General features: G+C 39.1%; 1 protein-coding gene across 1 annotated transcript in view; it reads left to right on the top strand.

The window, feature by feature from the left end:
• Kantr (KANTR integral membrane protein) overlaps positions 1-21,382 on the top strand; it is a 31,800-nt gene extending 10,418 nt beyond the window's left edge. The window contains 1 exon segment of the mRNA NM_001447071.1: positions 17,360-21,382. Coding sequence (NP_001434000.1) covers positions 18,113-18,343 — 231 coding nt within the window. The 5' untranslated portion in view covers positions 17,360-18,112 and the 3' untranslated portion in view covers positions 18,344-21,382.
• The last annotated feature ends 2,525 nt before the right edge of the window (positions 21,383-23,907 follow it).

Genomic DNA, 23,907 nt, shown 5'->3' with positions numbered 1-23,907 from the left:
ACAGCCAGGGCTACATGCTGAGTCCCTGTCTCAAAAAAGAAAATATTCCCTAATGATCCTCTAGATTGTATTAAAATTAACTAATATCCCTTTTTCATCTCTGATCTTAATTAAATCTCATATTTCTTGTCTTTAGTTTGGCTAGGGGTTTAACTGCTCTTGGTTTTTTTTTTTTTATTTCCTTGATTCCTTCTGTTGTTCAACCATTACAGATGGTTGTGAACTACTACATGGTTGCTGGGATTTGAACTCAGGACCACTGGAAGAGTAGTCAGTGCTCTTAACCTCCAAGCCATCTCTCCCGCTCCCTTCTATTCTTTTAGTCTCCATTTCACTAATTTCTGCCATTACCTTTTTTAAAATGTGTGTGTGTGTGTATGTGTGTGTGTGTGTGTACACACCCTGGAGCCTAAGTACAGATGTCTGTGGAACCCAGAGGTGTCAGGTCTCCCTGGAGTTGCAGATGGTCGTGAGCCATCCTGAATGAGTTCTGGGAACCAAACTTGGGTTCTCTGCAAGCCATTCCCCTATCCCTGTCTACCCTGATCTTTATCATTTCATTCTGTCTGTAGCTTTGGAGTTTGGCTTGTTCTTGTTTTTGCTAAGACCCTGAGATGAATCTTTAAATAATATACTTGACTTCTCTCTGATTTATAGCACTCATAGCTATAAACTTCCCTCTTAGAACTTTTTCCATATCCTAAGGGCTCTGTTAAGTTACATGTGTACGTCTGTGTGGGTTCATTCATGTGAGTGCATGTGCTTGTAGAGGCCAGCAACATCAAATGCCCCAGGAGCTAGGGTTACATATGGTTGTCAGCCTTATAATGTGCTGTCTGGGAAGGGACTTAGGACCTCTGTGGGAAGAGCACCTCGGTTGTTTGTTTGTTTGACACAGGGTCTTGCTATGTATCCCTAGCTGGCCTGAAATGGACTCACAGACCTGTCTCCTTAGTGCTGAGGTCAAAGGCATGCACCATAGTCCCCAATGCCCACACAGCACCTGCTCTTAGCTGCTAGGCTGTCTTTCCAACCCTAACTAAGACAATCCTCCTTTTGGATTGTTTCTTTTATTACTGGCCTACTGTATCACTTCTAACTATGTTTGATTTGAAGTCTATTTTATCAAAGTTAGAACAGCTACCCCAGCCATTTTTTCAGCCTCCATTTGCTTGACAAATTGACTTTCTTGCTTTGGCTCTCAGTCTGTGAGAGTGTCTTTGCCAGTGACACCAAGTGGTGGTAGTGTCACAGGGTGGAAGGATGAGTGAACCACCACCACCCAAAGTTATCGCCTGACCTCCACATATGTGAGGTGGCATGGCATGCACACAAGCAAACACACACTAAATGGAACTTTTTAAAATTTTTTTTCAAGATTTTTTTAATATGCCACTTGTAATTTTTACATTTCTTTACAAGACACAGTTTTCTCCTAACAGCTTCATGTGGTTTTAGTTTCAGAGCCATGGTTTTGGGGGTTTTTTTTGTTTGTTTGTTTGTTTGTTTGCTTGTTTTACTTTAGAATGACTTGGCAACTTCTTCCTCCCTTATTTTTGCAAAAGTTTTATGAAGAATTGTGTGATGCTTAGTATCAATTGACAACTTGACAGATCTGGAATCACCTAGGAGACAAGCCTCTGGGCATTCCTGTTGCCTCATCCGGACTGGGTGAGCCTATACCCTTGAACTGTGAACCAGAAGCTTTTCCTTCCCTATGTTACTTTGGTCAGGCATTTCGTAGCAAGGAGGAAAGTAATAACACAGACAGCTATTTGTTATGTGTGTCTTTCATCCTTAATCCCCCCTTGTTTGTTTTTTGAGGTTGTTTGTTTGTTTGTTTGTTTTTGTTTTTGAGACAGGATTTCTCTGTGCAACAGCCCTAACTGGGACTCTTTGTAGTCCAGACCACCTGCCTCTACCTCACCAGTGCTGGAATTAAAGACATGCACTACCACCACCACCACCCAGCCAATTTCTCTTTTGTGTTAAGTATATCCTATCTACTTTTATTCCTTTGTAACTGTGTTTTAAGTTAAGTTTTCAGTGATTACTCTAGGTGTTAATAATTAAAATCGCAACTCAAAATGATGTACTTTGGGTGTGTATCCAAAGTTTGCTGTGGTGCTGAGGCAGGAAGTCAGCAAGAAGAGCATGTACATAGAAAAATGCCGTCAAAGAAGGGAGTGAGGGAAAGGGACTTTCTCCAGAATAAGAAAAAAAATCACAAACAAAAACAGTTTGCTTCATAAAATCCATGTAATCTTCAAGTTATTCATATAAAACAAATGCAAATCCGTTTCTGTGCTTTCTAGGTTTGCTTTGAGCACCTCATCATTAAGCCACTGATCACTGAGGCTTCTTCCAAGTATGAGGTTTAATATTACTATTTTCAAGCCCAGGGATGCAGTTCAGTGGTAAGGTGATAGAGCACTTTCTGGGCAGTCTTAAGCTCCAGGTTCTATCCAGAGCGCTGCAAAAAGGTCCACATAATCTTTGAAATTATCTCCTACCAAAAACAAAACAAAACAAAACAATTAGGCCCAGCAAGATGGCTAAGTGGGTAAAGGCTATTGCCCCAGATAACTGAATCTTTTTGATTCCTAGAACCTACATAAAGGTAGAAGGAGAAAGCTACTCAAGAAAGCTGTCCTCTGATCTCCATGTGCATTCCATGATGTGTGTACATGCACATGAACACACACACAGGCACAAATGAACATAGAGACAATTTAAAAATTACCTTCCGGGGTTGGAGATTTAGCTCAGTGGTAGAGCGCTTGGGCAAGCGCAAGGCCCTGGGTTCGGTCCCCAGCTCCAAAAAATAGAAAAGAAAAAAAAAATTACCTTCCATGTACTTCAGTGCTACCCTCCCACTGCCTCTCCACCAGCACATCTGTTGTTGAAGTTAAGAGTGATGTGGTTTATTATATAATGGGGAAAACAAAGAAATCCCTTTCATTTCTAAAATATCAACTTTCAGACAATAGAAATGAAAGTATTTAAGTGACCAAAACTTAACAGTTTAATAGTGAGAAAAATGTAAACTATGAAGATTATTTTACTAAAACTTCATACCTTTCTCTCAAGCAATAAGTGTACTCAGGACTAGCACTAAATGATATTTAACTCACAGTGCATACACAACTCTGAAACATACAACCTCATTAAAAATTACCTTCCGTTTCATGGTTTAATTTCTTATTAAAGAATTTCCTTGGGGTTGGGGATTTAGCTCAGTGGTAGAGTGCTTGCCTAGGAAGCGCAAGGCCCTGGGTTTGGTCCCCAGCTCCGAAAAAAAAGAACCAAAAAAAAAAAAAAAAGAATTTCCTTAAGGGGAAAACAAATATTTGTGTTATTTGAGAAACTGGTGGGGGGCCTTTAATCCCTTAAGGAAGAAGAAAGGTGTACTATGGGAACCAAAATCTATTAAATCAAGAAATTGATTTTATCTTTTGAAGAAAAAAAAGAACATCTACTAGACAAAGGGAATCTCATAGAGATCGAGGCAAGCACAAATACAAAGGCTGTGCAATGGCTTTGACACAAGGAAAGTAAGTGAAATAAAACTCACAAGACTTCTTGTCAATACTATGTCAGGGTACAAAATACCAAAATTGGGATCTAGATTTTCCTTCATTAGTTGTTAATGATTTATCAAACTTTTAAAGTGTTTCTTTAATTTCATTTATTAACTTAAGTTGTGCCTGAGCATATGTATGTGCACCACATTTGTTGAAGAGCCCACAGGGTACAGAAGCATTAGCTCTCCTAGAGCTAGAGTTACAGATAGTTGTGAACCACAGTGTGGATGCTAGGAACTAAACTGATCCTCTGGGAGAATAGTGAACAGTCTTAACCACTGAGCTGTCTCTCCAGCCCTCCAGATTTTCTTTTAATGCATCTACCTTTATGTTCCTTCTCTCTTTAGTCACATATGCTATACAAGTACATGTCTGCTTTTTACCCATATACTAACCTATGTTTCATTTCTATTACAAGATACTTAATCGTTTTCTTTTTTTTTCTTTTTCTTTTTCTTTTTTTTTCTTTTTTTTTTTTTCTTTTTTTTGGAGCTGGAAACCGAACCCAGGGCCTTGCGCTTGCTAGGCAAGCGCTCTACCACTGAGCTAAATCCCCAACCCCTCTTTTTTTCCCCCATCTTTATTAACTTGGGTATTTCTTTTTTTTTTTTTTTTTCTCGGAGCTGGGGACCTAACCCAGGGCCTTGCGCTTCCTAGGCAAGCGCTCTACCACTGAGCTAAATCCCCAACCCCAACTTGGGTATTTCTTATTTACATTTCGATTGTTATTCCCTTTCCCGGTTTCCAGGCCAACATCCCCCTAACCCCTCCCCCTACCCTTCTATATGGGTGTTACTTAATCGTTTTCTAATGGTGCATGGCACATTTTAATCAACATTACATACAAAGAATATTGAATCTTAAATGAGTACTTTTAGTACTCGTAGCATGGTGAGTTTAATAGTTTAGGCATAATAGGATAGCTATAGTACACTGTTTAATTCAGAACTATATAATGTTTGACCTTTAAAATACAGTGAAGATTCATAACTCCCATTATGAATAATGAAATACTAGAAACAGTGAATATTTAAGTGAGGTAATTGTTCATTGCTGGCCATTCATCATTTTTCCTTTAGAAATATGAAAATAATTAATTATCTTTGACTTTACAATGTAGATATAGTCATTTTTTAACTTCTTTAGTATCTACTAGAATTACTGACTAAAAAAGGAAGATTCCTTTCTTTCTTTAATTTCTTTTTTTATTATTATTATTCATTTATTATATATAAGTACGCTGTAGCTGTCTTCCGATACACCAGAAGAGGGCATTGTATCTCTTTACAGATGGTTGTGAGCCACCATGTGGTTGCTGGGAATTGAACTCAGGACCTCTGGAAGAGTAGTCAGGTGCTCTTAACCGCTGAGCCACCACTCCAGCCCTTTAATTTCTTTTTTTTTTTTTTCCGGAGCTGAGTACTGAACCCAGGGCCTTGTGATTGCTAGGCAAGCACTCTACCACTGAGCTAAGTCCCCAACCCCCTTTAATTTCTTTTATAGGGTCTCTATACAGTTCTGGCTGTCCTGGACTCAAACTCAGTGCTCTTAATGATCTTGAAATGCTCTTAATAATCTTGAACTTTTGAGTGCTGGGATTAAAGATAATACCACACCTTGCTCAGGATTATTTTATGGTCTAGGGTAGCCAACAATGACTGACTGTACTGAAGATCTCCCCACAGAAAACCTCTGTACATGATATGAATTTCCATGAACTTATTTTATTCTTGTAGTATGGTTTCTGTCCTATGTGCACCAACATTGTATAAATATCCCTACTTCTGACACTAACCAAGACACTAATAGAATTAGCTGGAAGGCTGTCTACTATTTGTCCTGGAAAATTATATGTAGGGATGCCTGGCAGTTTGGAGCCATAGCTAAGCCCTGAACCCTGCAATCCAAGGGTGCACAGCCACATTCTCATGACACCATCTGAAGGGTGTAGACTTTGACCTGCTCTAAGGGGATGCTGAGAAGAGTATAGCCAACCCTACCCTCTGACCACCAGCACCACCCCCCCTACACACACACACACACACACACACACACACACACACACACACACACACACACACACACACACCACTAGAGTAAGCTCTGCTGGATAGATGGGTACACCACAACACCACAAACCAGATGACATCAGCCTGCCTTGGTGAGTCCTTTACCCTGACAACACAAGCACAATTCAGGAGGAACTGCCTTATTAAGGAATTTTCTGTTACTGCTTCCCAGACATTTGTTATTAACTTGCCAGTTTCACCCAGATATTTCTTGGTATAGATATCGAGCTACTTAAATGTGTAGGTTATTTTCATCAATTTTGCCACTTTCCAGGATTCTTTGTGAATGTGGGGAACTGCACCCAGGTCACCTCTACGAGAGCATTAAGTGCTTAAGACCCCGAGCCATCCCTCTGCTTCAGGGGTGATGCTGTCACTCAGCGTCCATTTACATAGACTATCCTTTTCCATCTTTCCACTTTTAGTTTGTATGTGTCCTTAAAGACTGAGTTTCTGAAAATTTCTATAATTTAATAAAGGAGGGCTCTGTCCGCCTGTATGTCTGCATGCCAGAAGAGGACATCAGATCCCTTTATAGATGGTTAGAGCCACCGCGTGGATGCTGGGAATAGAACTCAGGACTGCTGGAAGAGCAGCCAGTGTTCTTAACCATTGAGCCATCTCTCCAGCCCAAGACTGAGTCTCTTATGAGCAGCACATAATTGGGTATAGTTTTTATCCATTTAGCTTTTTGGGGTTGTTTTGTTTTCTGTTTTCTTTTTTTCTGAGGCAGAGTTTCTCTGTGTAGCTCTGGCATCCTGTAACACACTCTGTAGATCAAGCTGGCCTTGAACTCAGAGGTCCACTTGCCTCTGCCTGCTGGGACTAAAGCCATGCACCACTACCACCCAGCTTCCACTAAGCCTTTTGATTGGAGACTTAATCTACTTAAATTCAAGTTAACTGTAAGAGGTGATTTTAAGCTGATAACAACTCTGATTGAATCAATTAACTATCCTTTTATTTCTCATGACATCTTAGGGTTTTAATGTCACAACATACATTTTTGTATTATATGTTAAATTGTTGCACTATTTTTAAAATATTTTGTTTCTTAATAGTCATAGTAAAGGTATAAACTTGAGAGAACTCCCTTTAGCATTTCTTAAAAGACAGTCAAAGATGGCTGACTTCCTTGGCTTTCTTTGTGTGGTAGGTTTCTTCATTGGTGAAGAATAGTTTTGCCAGGGACAGTGTTCTTGATTGGGAAGGTTTTGTTTTGTTTTGCTTTGCTTTCTTATAGCAGATTGAATAGACCATCTCTGAACTGGCCTGTACGATCTCTGCTGAGGAATCTAATGCTAAACTTATCGCAGCTCTCCATACTCTCCACTTGTTTCTTGCCACTTTCAGAATTCTTTGTTCTTGGCTTTGACAATTTGACTCTTTTTACATTAAACCTGATTGAATCTATTTGACTTCCCCATACTTGGATAGTTATAGCTTTGTAAAAGTCAAATCATTTTCTGTTCTTTCTTTTTTTTTTTTCTTTTCTTTTTTTCAGAGCTGGGGACCGAACCCAGGGCCTTGCGCTTGCTAGGCAAGCGCTCTACCACTGAGCTAAATCCCCAACCCTTCTCTTCTTTCTTTAAGTGCTTTGTCCCTTTATCTACCTCTTCTTTGTCACATACCCATGCTCTTTTGATATTAACCCATAAGCTTCTTCATTTTCATTCCTTTATTCTACTCTGACTATATATTTTCCAATAGTGTGCATTTGAATTCACAGATTATTTCCTCTTTTTGATTCTATTGATGTTCTATATTGTATTTTCTACCTTGATAATTACATTTTTTTCCATTTCAGAATTTTTTGTTTGATTTTTTTTTAATAATTTCAGTATCTTTGTTAATTTTTCCTTTTGGTCATTTAGTGTTGTTTTGCTAACATTGAATTTTTTTACTCTGAATTTTTATTAGCTCTCAATGAACTTTACAACAATTATATTGAATCTTTTTCAGGCAGTCATAAATCTCAGTTTCAACAGTGTTAGAATTTTCAAAGTCAAGCCAGGTGGTGGCAGCAGAGACTGCCAGATCTCTGAGAGTTCCAGGCCAGCCTGGTTTATAGAGTGAGTTCCAGGCCAGCCTGGTTTATAGAGTGAGTTCCAGGCCAGCCTGGTTTATAGAGTGAGTTCCAGGACAGTGAGGACTACAGCACTACATAGAGAGACACTGTCTCAAAAAAGTTCTAAGTTACTATCTCCTGTCAGGTTCAAGGCAATCTCTTAGATGTGATGTTGCGTTCCTATAAAGTGAAAGCCAAGTTACAGATTTCTTGTACATAATGGCACAGAATAAACGCCATTCCAAAAGAAAAGCATGGGGACATAGCAAGGAATAATTGGACCAAAGTTAAAAAAAATAAACAAAAACAAACAAACAAACTCCTACAGTTCTATGTTAAGCAGTTGAAACTCGTGATAAAATTATCTGGGCTCAAAGGCCTCAGTATCCTCACTCCTCCATCTCTGCGTCCTGCAGGTCATATAAACCTCTTAGAGTAGCTCATTACTGCCTGAAGACCTTACATGGCTTTACCTTCACAGCTTCACACAGTGGATTCCTATGCCTCTCAGGGACTCCAGCCTTGTCATGGGCCATAGTACAAGAGTTTGTGACCCCCTTCAATCATCCATCTTTCATGCCTTCAAAACTAGCACCATGTGAATGACTATCAAGTTCTGCTGCAGTACAAAAACTGCTCCAACTTCTGTGTTAGTTATTTATGACATTGCTTCAACAAAAGCAACCTATAGAAACATTTATTTTTGTAAAATATAGTATTTTAATTAATTTGTTTAGTATTTCACATGTATATAAGGATTTGGGGGGTTCTTTGGATTTTGGGGGGGTTGTTTATTTTTGGAAAGAAGATGCGATTATGGAGCCTTAGCTGTCCCAGAACGCATGCAGACCTACCTGCTGCTGTATCCTTCATGCTGGAATTAAAAGGTCTACTTGGGGCTGGAGAGGTGGCTCAGTGGTTAAGAGCACTGACTGCTCTTCCAGAGGTCCTGAGTTCAATTCCCAGCAACCACATGGTGTTTCACAGCCATCTGTAATGGAATCCAATGCCCTCCTCTGGTGTGTCTGCAGGGTGAACATACATTAGAGAGGGAGGGAGGGAGAGAGAGAGGGAAGAAAGATGTATGCACAACCCCACTTGTCCTACATACAATGTGTTTCAATCATCTCACCCCCCCCACTCCTCCATTTTCACCATTGCCATCCCCATCGGCATCCAACTTCATGTCCTGTTTAATATCTCACTGATTCTAATATATGTTGCCCGTATATTCATGGCCATCCATCAGAATATGGTCAACCTACCAGAGACCACATCAGAAAAATAATTCCCTTTCTTCCAAAAGCCATCAACTGTCGATAGCTCCTCTACTAGATGTGAGGGCTCTTGAGCCTGCTTCCTTCCACGCTGGAATGTTGACTGACTTGATCTTGTGAGTTTATAGTACAGCACTCCTGTGGGATACAGATGTTCCCTGACCTCTGGTTCTTACACTCATTCTGTCTCCTCTTCTTTGATAGTCAGAAAAGTTTGTTTTGACTCACAGTTGGAGAATACAGTCCATTGTGGTAGAAAGGGTCATGGCAGCAAAACCTTGAGGCAGTTTTCCACAATGTGTTCACAGTCAGAAGCAGTGATTAAGAAATGCACTGAGCTTATTGTCTCCTTTTAATGCAGTCTAGGAGCCCAGTATATAGAAATGGCACCATCCAGTTTGGGTGAGTCTCCCCGCCCCCCACAGTTATCCTAATTTAGATAATCCCTCACCAACATCCCCACAGGTTTGATCTTCAGTATTCTAGATCCTGTCCAGTTGACAGTCAGTGTTAATCATTATAAGAGTTTGTCAGAGTTACTTTTAGGATCATGAGTGATTGAAAGTCAGACACATTGCTGAAATGCCCATCCCAGCATGGATGATAACATGGCACATCCCTGGAGCTTTTTGCCTGTCCCACTGAGGCTCTCCACTCTCCATTAATTCCTTGCTGCTTTTATAAACTTGAGAAGAGGTCTCGTGCGCTTGCTGAACTCGCTGGGCCTTGGAAATCTGTTTTGCTTCTTGAGTTTTCATATGCCCGCCTTCTTTCTCCCTTCTGGAGAAAGTTTCAATTCAGGTGAAATAACTACAGAACACTATTAGGTATGGTTTTCGGTCACTTATTTTTTTTTTCATCAATACCAATGAGATTTACATCTTTTGCTGCATGTAGTTGTATAGTTCACTCTCAATGATGTGTAACACTTCAGATGATCATAAACCAAATAATCCATGTTTCTATTGGTGGGCATTTGGATCCTTTCCAGATTTTTGCTCTTAAAAACAGCACTGCTTAATGTTCCTCTATGTGTCTCCACTTCCCATACACACCTCTTGTTCTAAGGTATACCCAATCTAAGGATGGGGTTGCTGGTTAATAGGCTATATAAAAGTCTAGCCTGACGGGATTCTGTCAAACAGTATTTTAAACTATACAACGTATGCTCTTTTCTTTTTCTTTTTTTTTTTTTTTTGGTTCTTTTTTTTTTTTTTTTTTCGGAGCTGGGGACCGAACCCAGGGCCTTGCACTTCCTAGGCAAGTGCTCTACCACTGAGCTAAATCCCCAACCCACGTATGCTTTTTTCAATGTATAAAAGTATTGAACCATAATCATGTCTCTTTTGTCTGTACAGTGTAAAGTGAAATTCTTTTGTTTTAGAGTCAAATCTTTTGCAGTTATGTGTGTCAAATCCTTTCTGTCTTAGTTAAGGTGACTATTGTAATGAAACACCATGACCAAAAGCAAGTTGGGAAGGAAAGGGTTTATTTGGCTTACACTTCCACATCATTTGGCATACACTTTCCTCTTCCATCATTGAAGGAAGTCAGGACAGGAACTCAAACAGGGCAGGAACCTGGAGGCAGGAGCTGATGCAGAGGCCACAGAATGGTGCTGCTCACTAATTTCTTTATGGTTTGCTCAGTCTGCTTTCTTACAAAACTCAGGACCACCGGCCCAGGCAGCACCCTCTTGAATCAATCATTAGTTAAGAAAATGCCCTACAGGCTTGCATATAACCTGATCTTATGGAGGTATTTTTCTCAATTGAGGTTCCCACATCTCAAATGACTCTACTAGCTGTTGCCAAGTTGCTAAAACTAAGCATCATACTCCCCATTAGATGGTTTTTAGTTTTATCAGTTTTGTTTTGTTTTGTTTTTTGTAGTTGTTGTTGTTTTATGTGAGGTTTTTTTGTTTTGTTTTGGTTTGGTTTGGTTTTGTTTGTTTTTTTTCCTGTAATGCTGGGGAGTAAAGCCAGAGTGCTATAACCTTACCAGTGCTAGGCAAATACTCTACACCAAGTCCCAGAACATCTTTTCTTACAGGAGTTTGAATGAATTAATCTTTTCTCTACTGTAGGCAGCAGTTTTCTACAGTTCTTTGGCCCATGAACATACACATGTTTATTTTTTTTCTAACAAAAGTTTAATTTTTGTATTTAAGTCTTTAGTCCACCTGGAATTGATTTTTGTGTGCTATCAGGTAGGGAGCTAGTTTCATTATTTTCCACATAGATAACTTAATGCCACCTCTGTCATACATTAAAGCTGAATTAGCTGACAATAAGCAACGTAAGGGATGAAAGGTTTGTTTTAGCTCACAGGTCTAGGGTGCAGTCCATGCGGGGGCTGGAGGCTGTTGGTTCATATATCAGTGGTCCAGGAAACAGGGGGAAAAAAGTGAATGTCAGCATTCTACTGGCTTCCTTTCTGCTTTTGAATTACTCTGGACCTCAGTCCACAAGCAGTACCACTCACATTCAGGATGGATCTTTCTCATTTAAACATCTCTGGAATCACCCTCACAACCACAGCCAAGAGGTGTACCTCACTGATGTTCTAGAATAGGTATTAATTAATCTAGCAAAGTTAACAGTCAGTATTAACCACAGTTTGTCTGGTAAGTCTGATTATAGGCTCTCTTTGCTGTTGCCTAACCTTTTGTCCCTGAACCACTATTACACTCCCTAAATTATTTCAGTTTCCTAGTAAATATTGGTATCTATCAAAACAAAATGTTCCCACCTTTTTTGGCCATATATTCTGCTTTATTTTCATTTTTATTTGCAAGTAGGTCTCACTATGTAGCTCTGGGGGGCCCAAAGCTATTTAGACCAGGCTAGACTCAAACTCACAGAAATTTCACCTGCCTCTGCCTCACAACTGCTAGAATTAAAGGTGTGTACAACCATGCCCAACCTTCTTTAGATTTTTTTGTATATTTTGAATATATTTCAGAGTCCACTTGTTATGTTTTATAAGGTTTTTGGAATTGCAGTTACTATATAAACCAGTTTGAAGATAATTGAAGCTTATGAAACTTAGTCTTAGCTACAAATTTGGCATATCCTTCTATTTTAAATAAATTTCATGTTTTTTGTCTAAGTGTAACTTTTTAAAATAATTTTGTTTAGCCTACAACACCCAGTATTATTCCCAGTATTATTTCCTATTTCAAGTTCTAACCAAGCTCAACCCTGCTTAGCTTCTGAGATCAGAGAAGATCAACCTGTTTGGGGTGGTATGACTATAGATGTTTAATGATTTTTTTATATAAAACCTTTTATATATTGTATTAGATATACCCCTTCGTATTTTGTGGATTTGTGTGCTGTAGTAAGTGAAATTTTTTATTCTCATGGTATTGGATATTAAATTCAAAGCTTCATGCATTTTCCTAGCTATTCCTCCAACACAAAGGATACTTTCACTTAGTATATTTTTATCCATTTTCTAGGTATATAAAAAGGAAGTAGAATTTTGTTGATAGTATAATCATTCGCTATATAAACCATTATTGTTGCTGCTGCTGCTGCTGTTGAATTTACAGCTATGCACCACTATGTCTACACTTTACAAGTTGTACAAAAAAGTTAGTAAGTTAGTAAGAAAGCAACATCAAAGGGGCTGGAGAGATGGCTCAGTGGTTAAGAGCACACTGACTGCTCTACCAGAGGTCCTGAGTTCAATTCCCAGCAACCACATGGTGGCTCACATCATCTGTAATGAGATCTGATGCCCTCTTCTGGTGTGTCTGAAGACAGCGACGGTGTACTTATATGTAACAAATAAATATTTAAAAAAGAAAGAAAGGGGTTGGGGATTTAGCTCAGTGGTAGAGCGCTTGCCTAGGAAGCGCAAGGCCCTGGGTTCGGTCCCCAGCTCCGAAAAAAAAAAGAAAAACAAAAAAGAAGGTGCGTTAAAAAAGAAAGAAAAAGAAAGCAACATCAATATATTCTTGTTAACTAGATATCCAACTTTTATAAGAATTTGTCAGTTTTCTTACTATTGTTCAGTTCAAAATACTACCTTGTATTTAGTTGTCATATCTTCACAGTGTTCTCTGGTCTAAGCCAATTCTTCTATTGGTCCCCTTTTTTCTTGTAGTGATTTTTATTTTTTGAAATTAAAATGTAATTAAATCATTCTCCCCTTCTCTTTCTCCTTCTAGCCCTTCCTGTGTTTCTTCCACCATTGCTTCTTCTCAAGTTATGGCTTCCTTTTCTTGTTATTGTTACCTGTATAGATATGTATATGCATACATGTATGTATATGTACATGAATACAATTTTCTCAGTCTATTTAGTGCTATTTGTATGTGTATAATATCAGGGCTGACCAATTAGTACTGGATAACCAATTGGGGGTTCATCCCTGGGAAAGACTAAATTCTTCTGCTCTCAGCAGTTAGTCATTGTAGTTATTTATTTAGGGTGGAGTCCTGTCTGATTTCCCCCTTCCATGTTAACATGTCTATTGGTGTTGTACTTGTTGAGGTCTTGCTTAGACAGCCATGGTGGTGAGACTTCATGAGTGGAGCCTCAATCTGAGTTCTAGGAGACAGTCTCACAGCAGATTCCCTGGTCTTTTGGCTCTTGGAATCTTTCTACCATGATGTTCATTGAGCATTATGTGCATGAATTGGGTTGTCGGTGTATCTGTTGGGACCAGGTACCCCATGATCAGTTGTTCTCTGCATTTTGATCAGTTGTGGTTTTCTGCAATGCTTTCCATGTGTTGCAAGGGAAAGTTTCTTTGATTCGGCATGAGAGCCACACTTACCTGTGAGTATTTAGAGTGTACTTGGGAATTGTGCTGTTTTAATGAACTGGAGGTAGAAAGTGTTCCTCTAAGATCCATATCCATGGCTGCACTAGCTCCAGGAAGGTTGGTCAGTTTCCAGTATCAGGACTGTTTCCTTCCTGTTGTAGTGTGTCTTAAGTCCAATTAGACAGCTATTGGTTACCACCAACATATAAACGCCACTATTGCACTTCCAGGGCCCTCTTATTATACTGTCAGTGCTGTGGCTCATAGGCATTACAGCTGGGTAGGACTATTGATTGCTTTCCTCCCTTGGAAGTTTGCACAGCACTTTCCAGTCCCAAAAGAAGCTAGTCCTCAGGAAGGAGACTTTCAGATCAGATCCAGCTCAGATCACACAGATCCTATGTCCAAAGCATATTGTGTCTCAACTTTCAGCCTCTGAGTAGCAACTAAGGGCAGTAGCAATAGCCTACATTGTTTTGAGGATCTCAGACAACCCTGATCTGTTGGTCCTTATTTTTATAACATTAATGATTTTGAGTACTATAGAATGTTCCTCAACTTGGAGTTGTGTCTTTGGATTTTACTGCTGTGAACAGACACCATGACCAAGGCAACTCTTAGACAACATTTAGCTGGGAACTGGCTTATGGGGTCAGAGGTTTAGTTGATTATCATGAAGGCAGGAGCATGACAGCATCCAGGTAGGCATGGTACAGGAGGAGCTGAGAGTTCTACATCTTCATCTGAAGGCTGCTAGTATAAGACTGCCAGGCAGCTAGGATGAGGGTCTTAAGCCCAAGGCCACAGTGACACACCTACTTCAACAAGGCCACACCTACTCCAGCAGGGCCACACCTTCTAATAGTGCCACTCCTGGGGCCAAGTATATACCAACCATCACAAGTTGTCTGAAGTGTTTGTTGTAATTAGGCTGAGCTTCTTTTTAGAAAGAATACCACAGAATTTAAATGTTCTTCTCATCACACATATCAAGGAGTACATTGTATCTACATGACATCGCTGGTGATGTGAACTATAATCTATTGCCTAAGCTATTTATTTACTGTGTTTCTGCAAGGGAAAGTCGCTGAGTTTTTTTTTTCCCTTTTAAATTTTGTCCTTTGAAGGAATCTAATACACTCTCACAGAGAGAAGGAATGATTTAAGCTTCAGCCCCTAGAAGAGGGTGTATCTATATTTATGTTACTTGGAATTCTCCTGTAATGATTTATGTCTTGTCTTTTATTATTCTGTCACTTGTTTGTATCTGTATGAGCTTATGCATATTTGTTTTAATAATTCAAGTTATAAATCCAGTACTCTGTCCTTTGGTTTGATGCTCAAATTGTTTCGCCTTTGCCCACTGACAACTCTTTCAGATTGGCTCCTGTGTCCCTTTGCCATGTTCTCATTCTTGTTGGCCATTTACATTTATATGTATTTCTGTGTGTCTGTGTGCATATATACCATAGGTGTAGAGGTGTCCATGGGGCCAGAATAGGATACTGGATCCCCTAGTACTGGAATTACAGGCTGTTGTGAGCCACCTAATATGGGTGCTGGGATCTGAATTTGAATCCTTTACAAAAGCAGTAAGCATGCTTAAGCACTGAACTATATCTTCTGCCCCTCACTCATAGTTTTTAGGGACTTCCTTGCTGCCTTAGTGAAGATTTCATTGCTTTGAAGAGACACCAAGGCCATAGGAACTTTTATAAAGGAAAGTATTTAATTGGGGCTGGCTTACAGGGTCAGGAGTTCAGTCCATTATCATCATGGTAGGGAGCATGGCAGCATCCAGGCAGACATTGTGCTGGAGAAGCCAAGAGTTCTACAACTTGATCTGAAGGCAGCCAGGAGGAGACTGGACAGAGCCTGAACATAGGAGACCTCAAAACCTGCCCCCACAGTCTTTGATCTCAATCTTAAATTTGATAATTGGCACTGGTCAAACACATGCATCCATGGAGGTCATACGTATTCAAACAACCACACTTGCTTTCTGGCATTATAAGATACTCTACAGTCAGTGCTAGAGAGATGGCTCAGAGGTTAAGAGCACTGACTGCTCTTCCAGGGGTCCTGAGTTCAATTCCCAGCAACCACATGGTGGCTCACAACCATCTGTAATGAGATCCGATGCCCTCTTCTGGTGTGTCTGAAGACAATGACAGTGCACTCATATAAAGAAAATAAATAAATCTTTAAAAAAAATACTCTACAGTCATCTTGTCATTTCACAAGGAAGTCCTTGAATCAGCCACTTCTCCAAAAAGATCTGTTTTCCTCCAAGATGGCTTCTTTTCTTTTGTGTTTTCTATGCTGACAACCTTGTCAACTATATAAATCAAGTTTTCTTCCTTTTGAGGTTTTGTATCTTTAATATATTTTTCTTGTGTTAAGGAGATGCCTAGGACATCTAGTACAGTTTTGAATAGACAGGCTACAGTGGCATTCCTCGATTGTGTGTTTTCAAAGAAACAACACTAAGTTTTCCTTCTTTAGAACAGTATTGTTATCTGCTTTCTATACGTTTCCTCAGGTTAAGCAAATTTCAACCTATTTTTCAATACTAAGAGTTTTTATTGTTTTAAACCATGAAAGGGTGTTTTTTAAATCAAATTCCTTTTCTGTTTCTTATGATAATCATGTTTTGTCTCTAATAGTCTGATAATGCGGCTCAATTAAATGTATAGACTTTTCTTGTGTTAGAGTAATTTTGTGGGGTTTGTTTGTGTTTTGTTTGTTTTTTAAGATTTATCCATGGGTACTGGAAAGATGGCTCAGTGGTTTTGAGCATAGTTGATCTCCCAGGGGATTCAGGTTCAATTCCTAGCACCCACATGGTGGCTCACAACCACCTAGAACTCCAGTTCCAGGGCATCTAAGTCCCTCTTCTGGCCTCTACAGGGAGCAGGCATGCACGTGGTACACAGACATGCAAAATACTTAATGACCATAAAATATACATAAACAAACAGACAAATAAAATTAAAGATTTATGCATGTATGGCTATGCAGTATGCCATGTAGTAGTGACAGAGGCCAAAAGAGGGTGCTGGATCCAATGGATTGGAGTTACCAATGATTGATGGCTGTCATGTGGGTACTGGGAATGAAACCCAGGTCCTCTGCAAGAGCAGCAAGTGTTCTTAACAGCTTAGCCATTTCTCCAGCTCCCCTTTTCAATTTTTTTGAAATGTCTTTCCACAGCATATAGTTTATATGCTTATAAACTAGTTTATATAACATTATTTAGTTTATAAACTACTTAATGTATATAACATTTTATATTTGAAATGGGTATACACAAACTCTAACCAAAACTTTGTAATAATGTGTCTATCAAATTTTAACAGTCACCGCCAATAAAAATCTTTTGTTATATGAATAAGTGATAAGATACTTAAAACCAGTTCTTTAAATGTTCAAAGATGTTTAACAGTGGGGGAAAAATGCAAGTTTTTATTTTGTTTCACTGACAAATATATTGTTGAAATTTCTATAATAATGTGAGTAGATTTCAAACCCATTATTTCTTTTTTACTAGCTATTTCAAAATAATGATGAAGCTCTTATTTACAGAACATCCACCATTATTAGAACCATCACCCTGCAGCTAGCTTGGACATCATTAAAAGGGCTCATCAGAAGTATCTGATATTCATGAAGACAGAGTTTCAGGGTTTCTGCCTGGAGCTACACCCTCCAGGAGCCCCTGCTTGGCTTCCCCTGCACCCAGCCCTATCCCAACCCGTTACAACTTGGGCTGTGCATGGTGTTTCTTGGAAACTGGAACCCAGACTCCTCCGACTGCTCTCCAGGCCCTTTGTCCTCGATGAGCAGAAGACCACAGAAGCTGGCTACTGAAGAGGCTGGCCTTGCTTAGCACCTTTACCACAGAGCAGTCTCTGAGTGCTGACCACCTGCAGGGACTACAGAGAGATTTGTCAGGCCCACACTTCACTAAGGACTACTCTCTAGCGATCTGTCCAGAGGAGGCTCTACTAGAAAGACGTGGTCTTCCTAGGGTTTACACTGCCTTGGGTCCTACCTGAGCATCTGTAGGACTGCAGACATCAGGAGCTCTTTACCTAGCTCTAATCCATATCCTAAGTAGAAAACTGTGTACTTTTGTTTCTCTATCCTTCTGGTAAGAAGAGTTTTCAATATTGTTTCCGTCCCATCGGTAGTTGTGGGACTACTAAGAATTTATTTTTCCTCTTGAGTAAACTTTGGATATAGTTCCTTAGGAATTGGTCCATTTTGTCTGTGTTTTCAGTTTCACTGGCATCAAGTTCCTGTTTTGAAAGTCTCTGCTCTGTCCTATCTGTAGCTATGTCTCCATTTTCATTGCTAATACTGGTTATTTGCGCCTTCTCCCTTTTCTTCTTGATCAACCTCAGCAGAGGTCTGTCTATTTTATTAGTCTTTACAAAGAACCAACTTCTGGCTCTGCTGCTCCTCTCGATTGTGTCTTTGTTCTCTATTTCTTTAATTTCCGCTCTGATCTTTTTTGACCTCCTTCCTTCCACGTTTTTTGGATTCATTCTGTTGCTCTTTTTCTGATTTCTTCAATTGTATGTTGAGTTCATTCATTTTTCAGTCTTGCCTCTTTTTTTTTCCGCCCGTTTGCTTGGTTTAATGTTTGTTTTGCTCACTGATCTATAGCTCGGGCTCACGTCAAACTCACAATGATCTTTTCCCTTACCCTCCCAAGTCAGGGATTGCAGGTGTGAGGCACTGAGCTGAGCTTTCAGTCTTTCTTGTTTTCTAATTTATCTATTTGAAAGCTATGAATTTCCCAATAATACTACTCTCAAACATGATCATCTGCGGAAGTAATTTCATGGCTGTTCAGTTCCAAGTGCTTCAGTATATCTATTATTATTACTTCTTTGACTCGTGAATTATACAGAAGTATGTTTTTAGGTTCCCAAAGGTTTGGGGGATTTTTAAGTTTGTTCTTTTATTGAAACCTATCGTGTTCAGATGCTGTGGTCTGTGTGGTAACTCTGAAATTTATTGAGATTTGTTCTATTGCTTGGTACACAATTGATAATTATTGTTTCCTATGTGCTCTATAAGAATGTATGTCCTCTAATTATTGAATATAGAAATCTATGTGTGTCTATTTGCAACTATCTTATTCAAATTATATTTATCTAAACTGGTTGCTTTTGTTATGATCTACCAAGAGTTTTTAAAGTTAACTCTGACAGTGGAGTGTTTTCTTCTTATAGTTTCCCTTTTTTAACATAAATTAAGAATTGTTATATTTCTTGTAAAAGTGTAATATCCTTCTCTATTCCTGATGACAGAGGAATTATGCCAGGTTATCTTGTACTAATGTAACAGCACAAGCTTTTCTTCTTGTTAGGGTTTGGGTGGTATATAATTTTCTATCTTTTTACTTTTAAGAATTTTTTACACCTTTGTGTTTTAATTATATTTCTTGAAAACAACATATGGCTGGACTTTTTTTAAAAAAAAAATAAACTAATCTTGGGCTAGGCGTGGTGGCGCACGCTTTTAATCCTAGCACTTGGGAGGCCAAGGCAGGTGGATCTCTGCATTTTAGGCCAGCCTGGTCTACAGAGTGAGTTCCAGGCCAGCCAAAGCTATACAGTGAGACCCTGTCTCAGAAAAAAAAAAAGCTTATCTAATGACCTCTGCCTTTAAAACTTAGCAAGTTTAGTTTACATTTGCTTCAGGGTGTTTGGAATTGTTTCTGCCATTACTTTCTTGTTTGGATTTTCTGCTACTTTTTGTATGCTTCCTTTTCTCTTTTTTCACCTGCTTTTTTTTTTTTTTTTTTTTTTTTAGTTTTAAGGTTTTTTTCTTCTATTTTTCTACTCTTTGTTTATTCTTGATGTTCTACCATGATTGTTTAACTTACAAAGTTCAAACAATATTTCAGTTTTCTTAAAGAATGCGGGAAGCTGAGAAACTTGATTTTAGTCATTCCTCTCCTAAGCACTTGATTTTGTTTTTAAGTATGTAAATTTATTCCTTGTTTTTTGCTTGTTTGTTTTGTAATTTCCGAGTTATATATTATTGGTATTGTTTGTATAGACAGGCAGTATTTGTTCAGATGTACATGTATACGTTCTTGCATCTCAGAACCCCCGTTATGGCATTATTCTCTTTCCTTATGAAAACAGTGTGTGTTTGTTGTTTTAGTTCAGTTCTCCTGGTATTAAACTCCCTGAATCTTTGCTGTGAGTTAAAGGCTTTATCTTCCTCCTTAGGAGAACTTGCTCAACCTTTAAAATACGTGTATATGCCTCGTTGCCTTTAAAAAGTACATCATCAGTCTAATTGTGGTTTGCTTTCATTTGGTTAGTGAGTGGGGTGCACAGGGAACACTGTGCTTTCATTCCAACGTGTTTAGACTTGTTTCTTTCTTATTTATTCTACCTTTGAAACGTGTTTCATGGCTTAGTAGATGCATGGAGTTTTTTTTTTTATAATTTCTGGAAAGTTATTAACTATTAGAGTCTTTCTGTTTTTTTTTTCTCACAATCCAGCTACTTGTATTTTGTACCTCCTGTTTTTCATAACTCATAACAACTCTTTGATATTTTCTGTCTCCTGGTACTTCATTTGAGGACATTTCATCAGGTATATATTTTAGTTTATTCTCTTCTCCAGCTCTGTTTAATCTGCCTTCTGATTTTTCCATTGAGTTTTTTGTGGTTTTCTTTGTAAAAGGTTCATTTACTTTCTAGTCTTTTTTTGTGTCCCTAATTAAGTCATTTGTTGCTTGCTCAAATTGTGATTACATCTACTACTTCTTTAAGCCTAGCTTTTGTTAAATCAGAATTCACCTTTTTTGTGTATGGCATTGTAAATATTGTTCACATCTGAACTACACAGCACACTGACTATATCCTCTCTACTGTGCACCTTTTTGTTTTCCTAAAATCCAGTGTTCTAGGAATTGTTTTTTTTTCTTTTCCTGGTGGTGTAGCACTTGCTACTAATTCTCAGTAATTCTATAAGAATTAAAAATTCTTCTTTAGAAATTATTTGTGGAATCCAAATCAGATCATGCCCCTAGTCTGCGGAAAATTCTCCCATGACCCCTAATCCCCTCAGTACACAAGCCAGAGTCATTTCCATGGCCTAGATGTTCCTACACAGGCTAGAGCCTTCACATCCTTCTTCTCATTGCTATTGACCTAATGCCTCTCTAGCTAGCCTGGCCTTTTTCCTATTCCTCAAGCATGCTAGGGACCTTCCACCTGCAGGGCTTCTGTATTTGCTGTTTTCACTACCTGTGACATCCTTCTTCTCAAATAATTTGATGACTTAACTAAGTATTCCTATTACATTTTCCCTAGAGAAGTATTTCCTAACCAACATATATAAAATAACCATATTCCTCCATGTTGTGTCTTATCCTATTTTATGGTCTATCTTCCTCAAAGCACTGATCACTATTTGATATATCTTTATTTATTGTGGTTAGTGTTTGTCTCTACCAAATAACCTGTAAGCTCCTCAAAACAGAGATTTCTGTGTTGTTTACTGCTGTAACTCCAGTGTCAAGAACAGTGTGTAATGATATTCAGTGAACATTCAATAAAATATTTGTGAAATAAAGTGAATGACTGTATGACCTCATTTTTTAATATGAAAAACACAGATAGAAATACTCAGAGAAATAGGGTCAGCATAAAGGCCCTTATTGGCATGGTAGGAAGCATAAATGCCATTATTCACAAAGGTACTGGGTAGAAAGACACACTGAGGACACCTCCTAGGTTTTCTGGAGTAGCAAGTTCACAATGGGTGGGATCATGCAAAGCCCTATGTTCTTTGTGGCTGAACCTACATTAATCAACTCTCAGACTTATGGTGTCGTACCCTCCTGTTACTTTGAACAAAGCACTGGCTCTCTTGCCTTGTGAACAACTGTATCTTGTTCCTCAGTTCAAGCAGATCACTCCCGTTAGACTTTATCTGTGGTCCTTGAGAGAAGAGGATAGTGTACAATGTCTGGTCTATAGCCAATACCATTCTACGTGTAAATGCCATAGAAGGTAGTTTTCAGATTGAAAGGATATCGTCCCTCCCCTATTGTCAAGGTAGCAACAGGCTTTGATGTTTTAGTCCTGACTTTTCCCCTGACCCACTTGGGTACTAGGCAGGCTCCAGTGTTTCTGCAATGAGAATGGCTCTGGATACTAATGCTGTTGTCTAACCGCTGCCAACCTTTATCCCCCACCTAACCCCCTCATACACACACACTTCTGTCATCACTAATTTTATCAAAATGCTAATATCCACAGCTATGCAGTATATCATTATAGACCATGCCTTCCAGGCCATTATCAGTTCAGTAACCATTAGCACACTGAGTTGAATCATCTAATTATATGAATAGTTGTATAAAGTTTGACTGACCACCTACTACATCTTAGGCCTCCTGCTCTGCACTGACAACATCAAGATGGATACGTTGTAATTAAGATATAACACCCTTAGGTAGCAATGAATAGCCTAGTAAGAGCACCAGTGGAAGGGGAAGCCCTTGGTCCTGCCAAGACTGAACCCCCAGTGAACGTGATTGTTGGGGGGAGGGTGGTAATGGGGGATGGATGGGGAGGGGAAGCCCATATAGAAGGGGAGGGGCAGGGGTTAAGGGGGATGTTGGCCCAGAAACTGGGAAGGGGAATAACAATCGAAATGTAAATAAGAAATACTCAAGTTAATAAAGATTAAAAAAAAGATATAACACCCTAATTTCAGGATCAACAGTGTGGTTCAGTGATGGACACAGTAGACCAAGAATCCCTACAGAATTTTCAGTTCTGCATAGGAGACCAATGAGGTTCCTTGGAAGAGATGGGATATTTAAATGATGAAATCTTATTGTAGTTGATAAATTTTTAGTTGGTAATTTCTGTTCTAGTTGATAAACAAGGGTGAAAGGGCAGTAATTCAGGCAATGGGCATATTATATGCAATGACACATAGCTAATAAACAGCACACTAGGTCGACCTGCCCCGCTATGCTAACCTTTCACCATTCTCTCTATGATAGCATGCTAGCACACTTTGATACATATGAAAATTTAGATATGAGGAGTTGTGGTCTCCTCTGACATGCTAATCTGGTAGTTGTTAAAAGGTTATTAACAAGTTTGCCTGACATGACTGACTGCCCACGAGTTTGCCTATATCAGCCTCTAATGTCTTTCAGTTCCCAACAGCAAACAGTGATTTACAACTATTTGTAACTCCAGTTCCAGGGGACCTGACACTGTCACACAGAAATACATACAGGTAAAACACCAATCAATGCACATAAAAGTAAATAAATCATTAATATTTTTAAGTCAGACTTTAAACAAGCAAACAAGAAACTCAAGGGTTTATGGACCCTTATAGTTGAGGACAAAATGGAAAAGCCAACTATTCCCTGAAAATTTTTTCTATTCCCTGGCTAGTGTTGGAAGTCAAAAAAGATTCCTTTCTATACGTGGGCCTGGAAGATACTGCTACCTCCAGGATTGTCACAGCCCCAGGGTGGGTCTAAAGGACACCTGTCACAAAGCTCCAAGGTCTTTTTTTTTTTTTTTTCCTTTTTCTTTTTTTCGGAGCTGGGGACCGAACCCAGGGCCTTGCGCTTCCTAGGCAAGCGCTCTACCACTGAGCTAAATCCCCAACCCCAAGCTCCAAGGTCTTAAACAAAAATAGTAGAGCACCTACCTAGTTGGGGAATTCTGGGTCGATGAGAGGCCATCTCAGAAAAAAATAGGTAGGTGGCATCTGAGGAAGAACACCTGAGTTTGTCCTCTGGCCAATAATACATGCATTGCACACTCAAACACACATTTTGGACTAGTTGTATGGGTGATCTGCAAATGCTATGCAATTTTACGTAAAGGACTTGAGCATCCGTCCTTTTACTATCCACAGGGGGTCATGGTGTCAATCCCTCAAAGGTACCAAGGGATGACCGTAGTCCCTTGGCCTAGTTATCCACTTCCCTGTGGCATTCATCCTTTAGTGTTTTTTGTATTATTTTTATTTGTGATGTGTGTGGTGTGTGTAGGTGTGTGTGTGTGTCACATTGATGTGAGGTCAGAGGACAACTTTCAGGAATTAGTTCTCTCCTAATG

This window comes from Rattus norvegicus, chromosome X, assembly GCF_021556685.1.
Source record: "Rattus norvegicus strain SHRSP/BbbUtx chromosome X, alternate assembly SHRSP_T2T, whole genome shotgun sequence".
Taxonomy (NCBI): Eukaryota; Metazoa; Chordata; class Mammalia; order Rodentia; family Muridae; genus Rattus; species Rattus norvegicus.
Note: the sequence above shows the minus strand (reverse complement) of the source record. Positions and strands in the feature narration are given on the sequence as shown.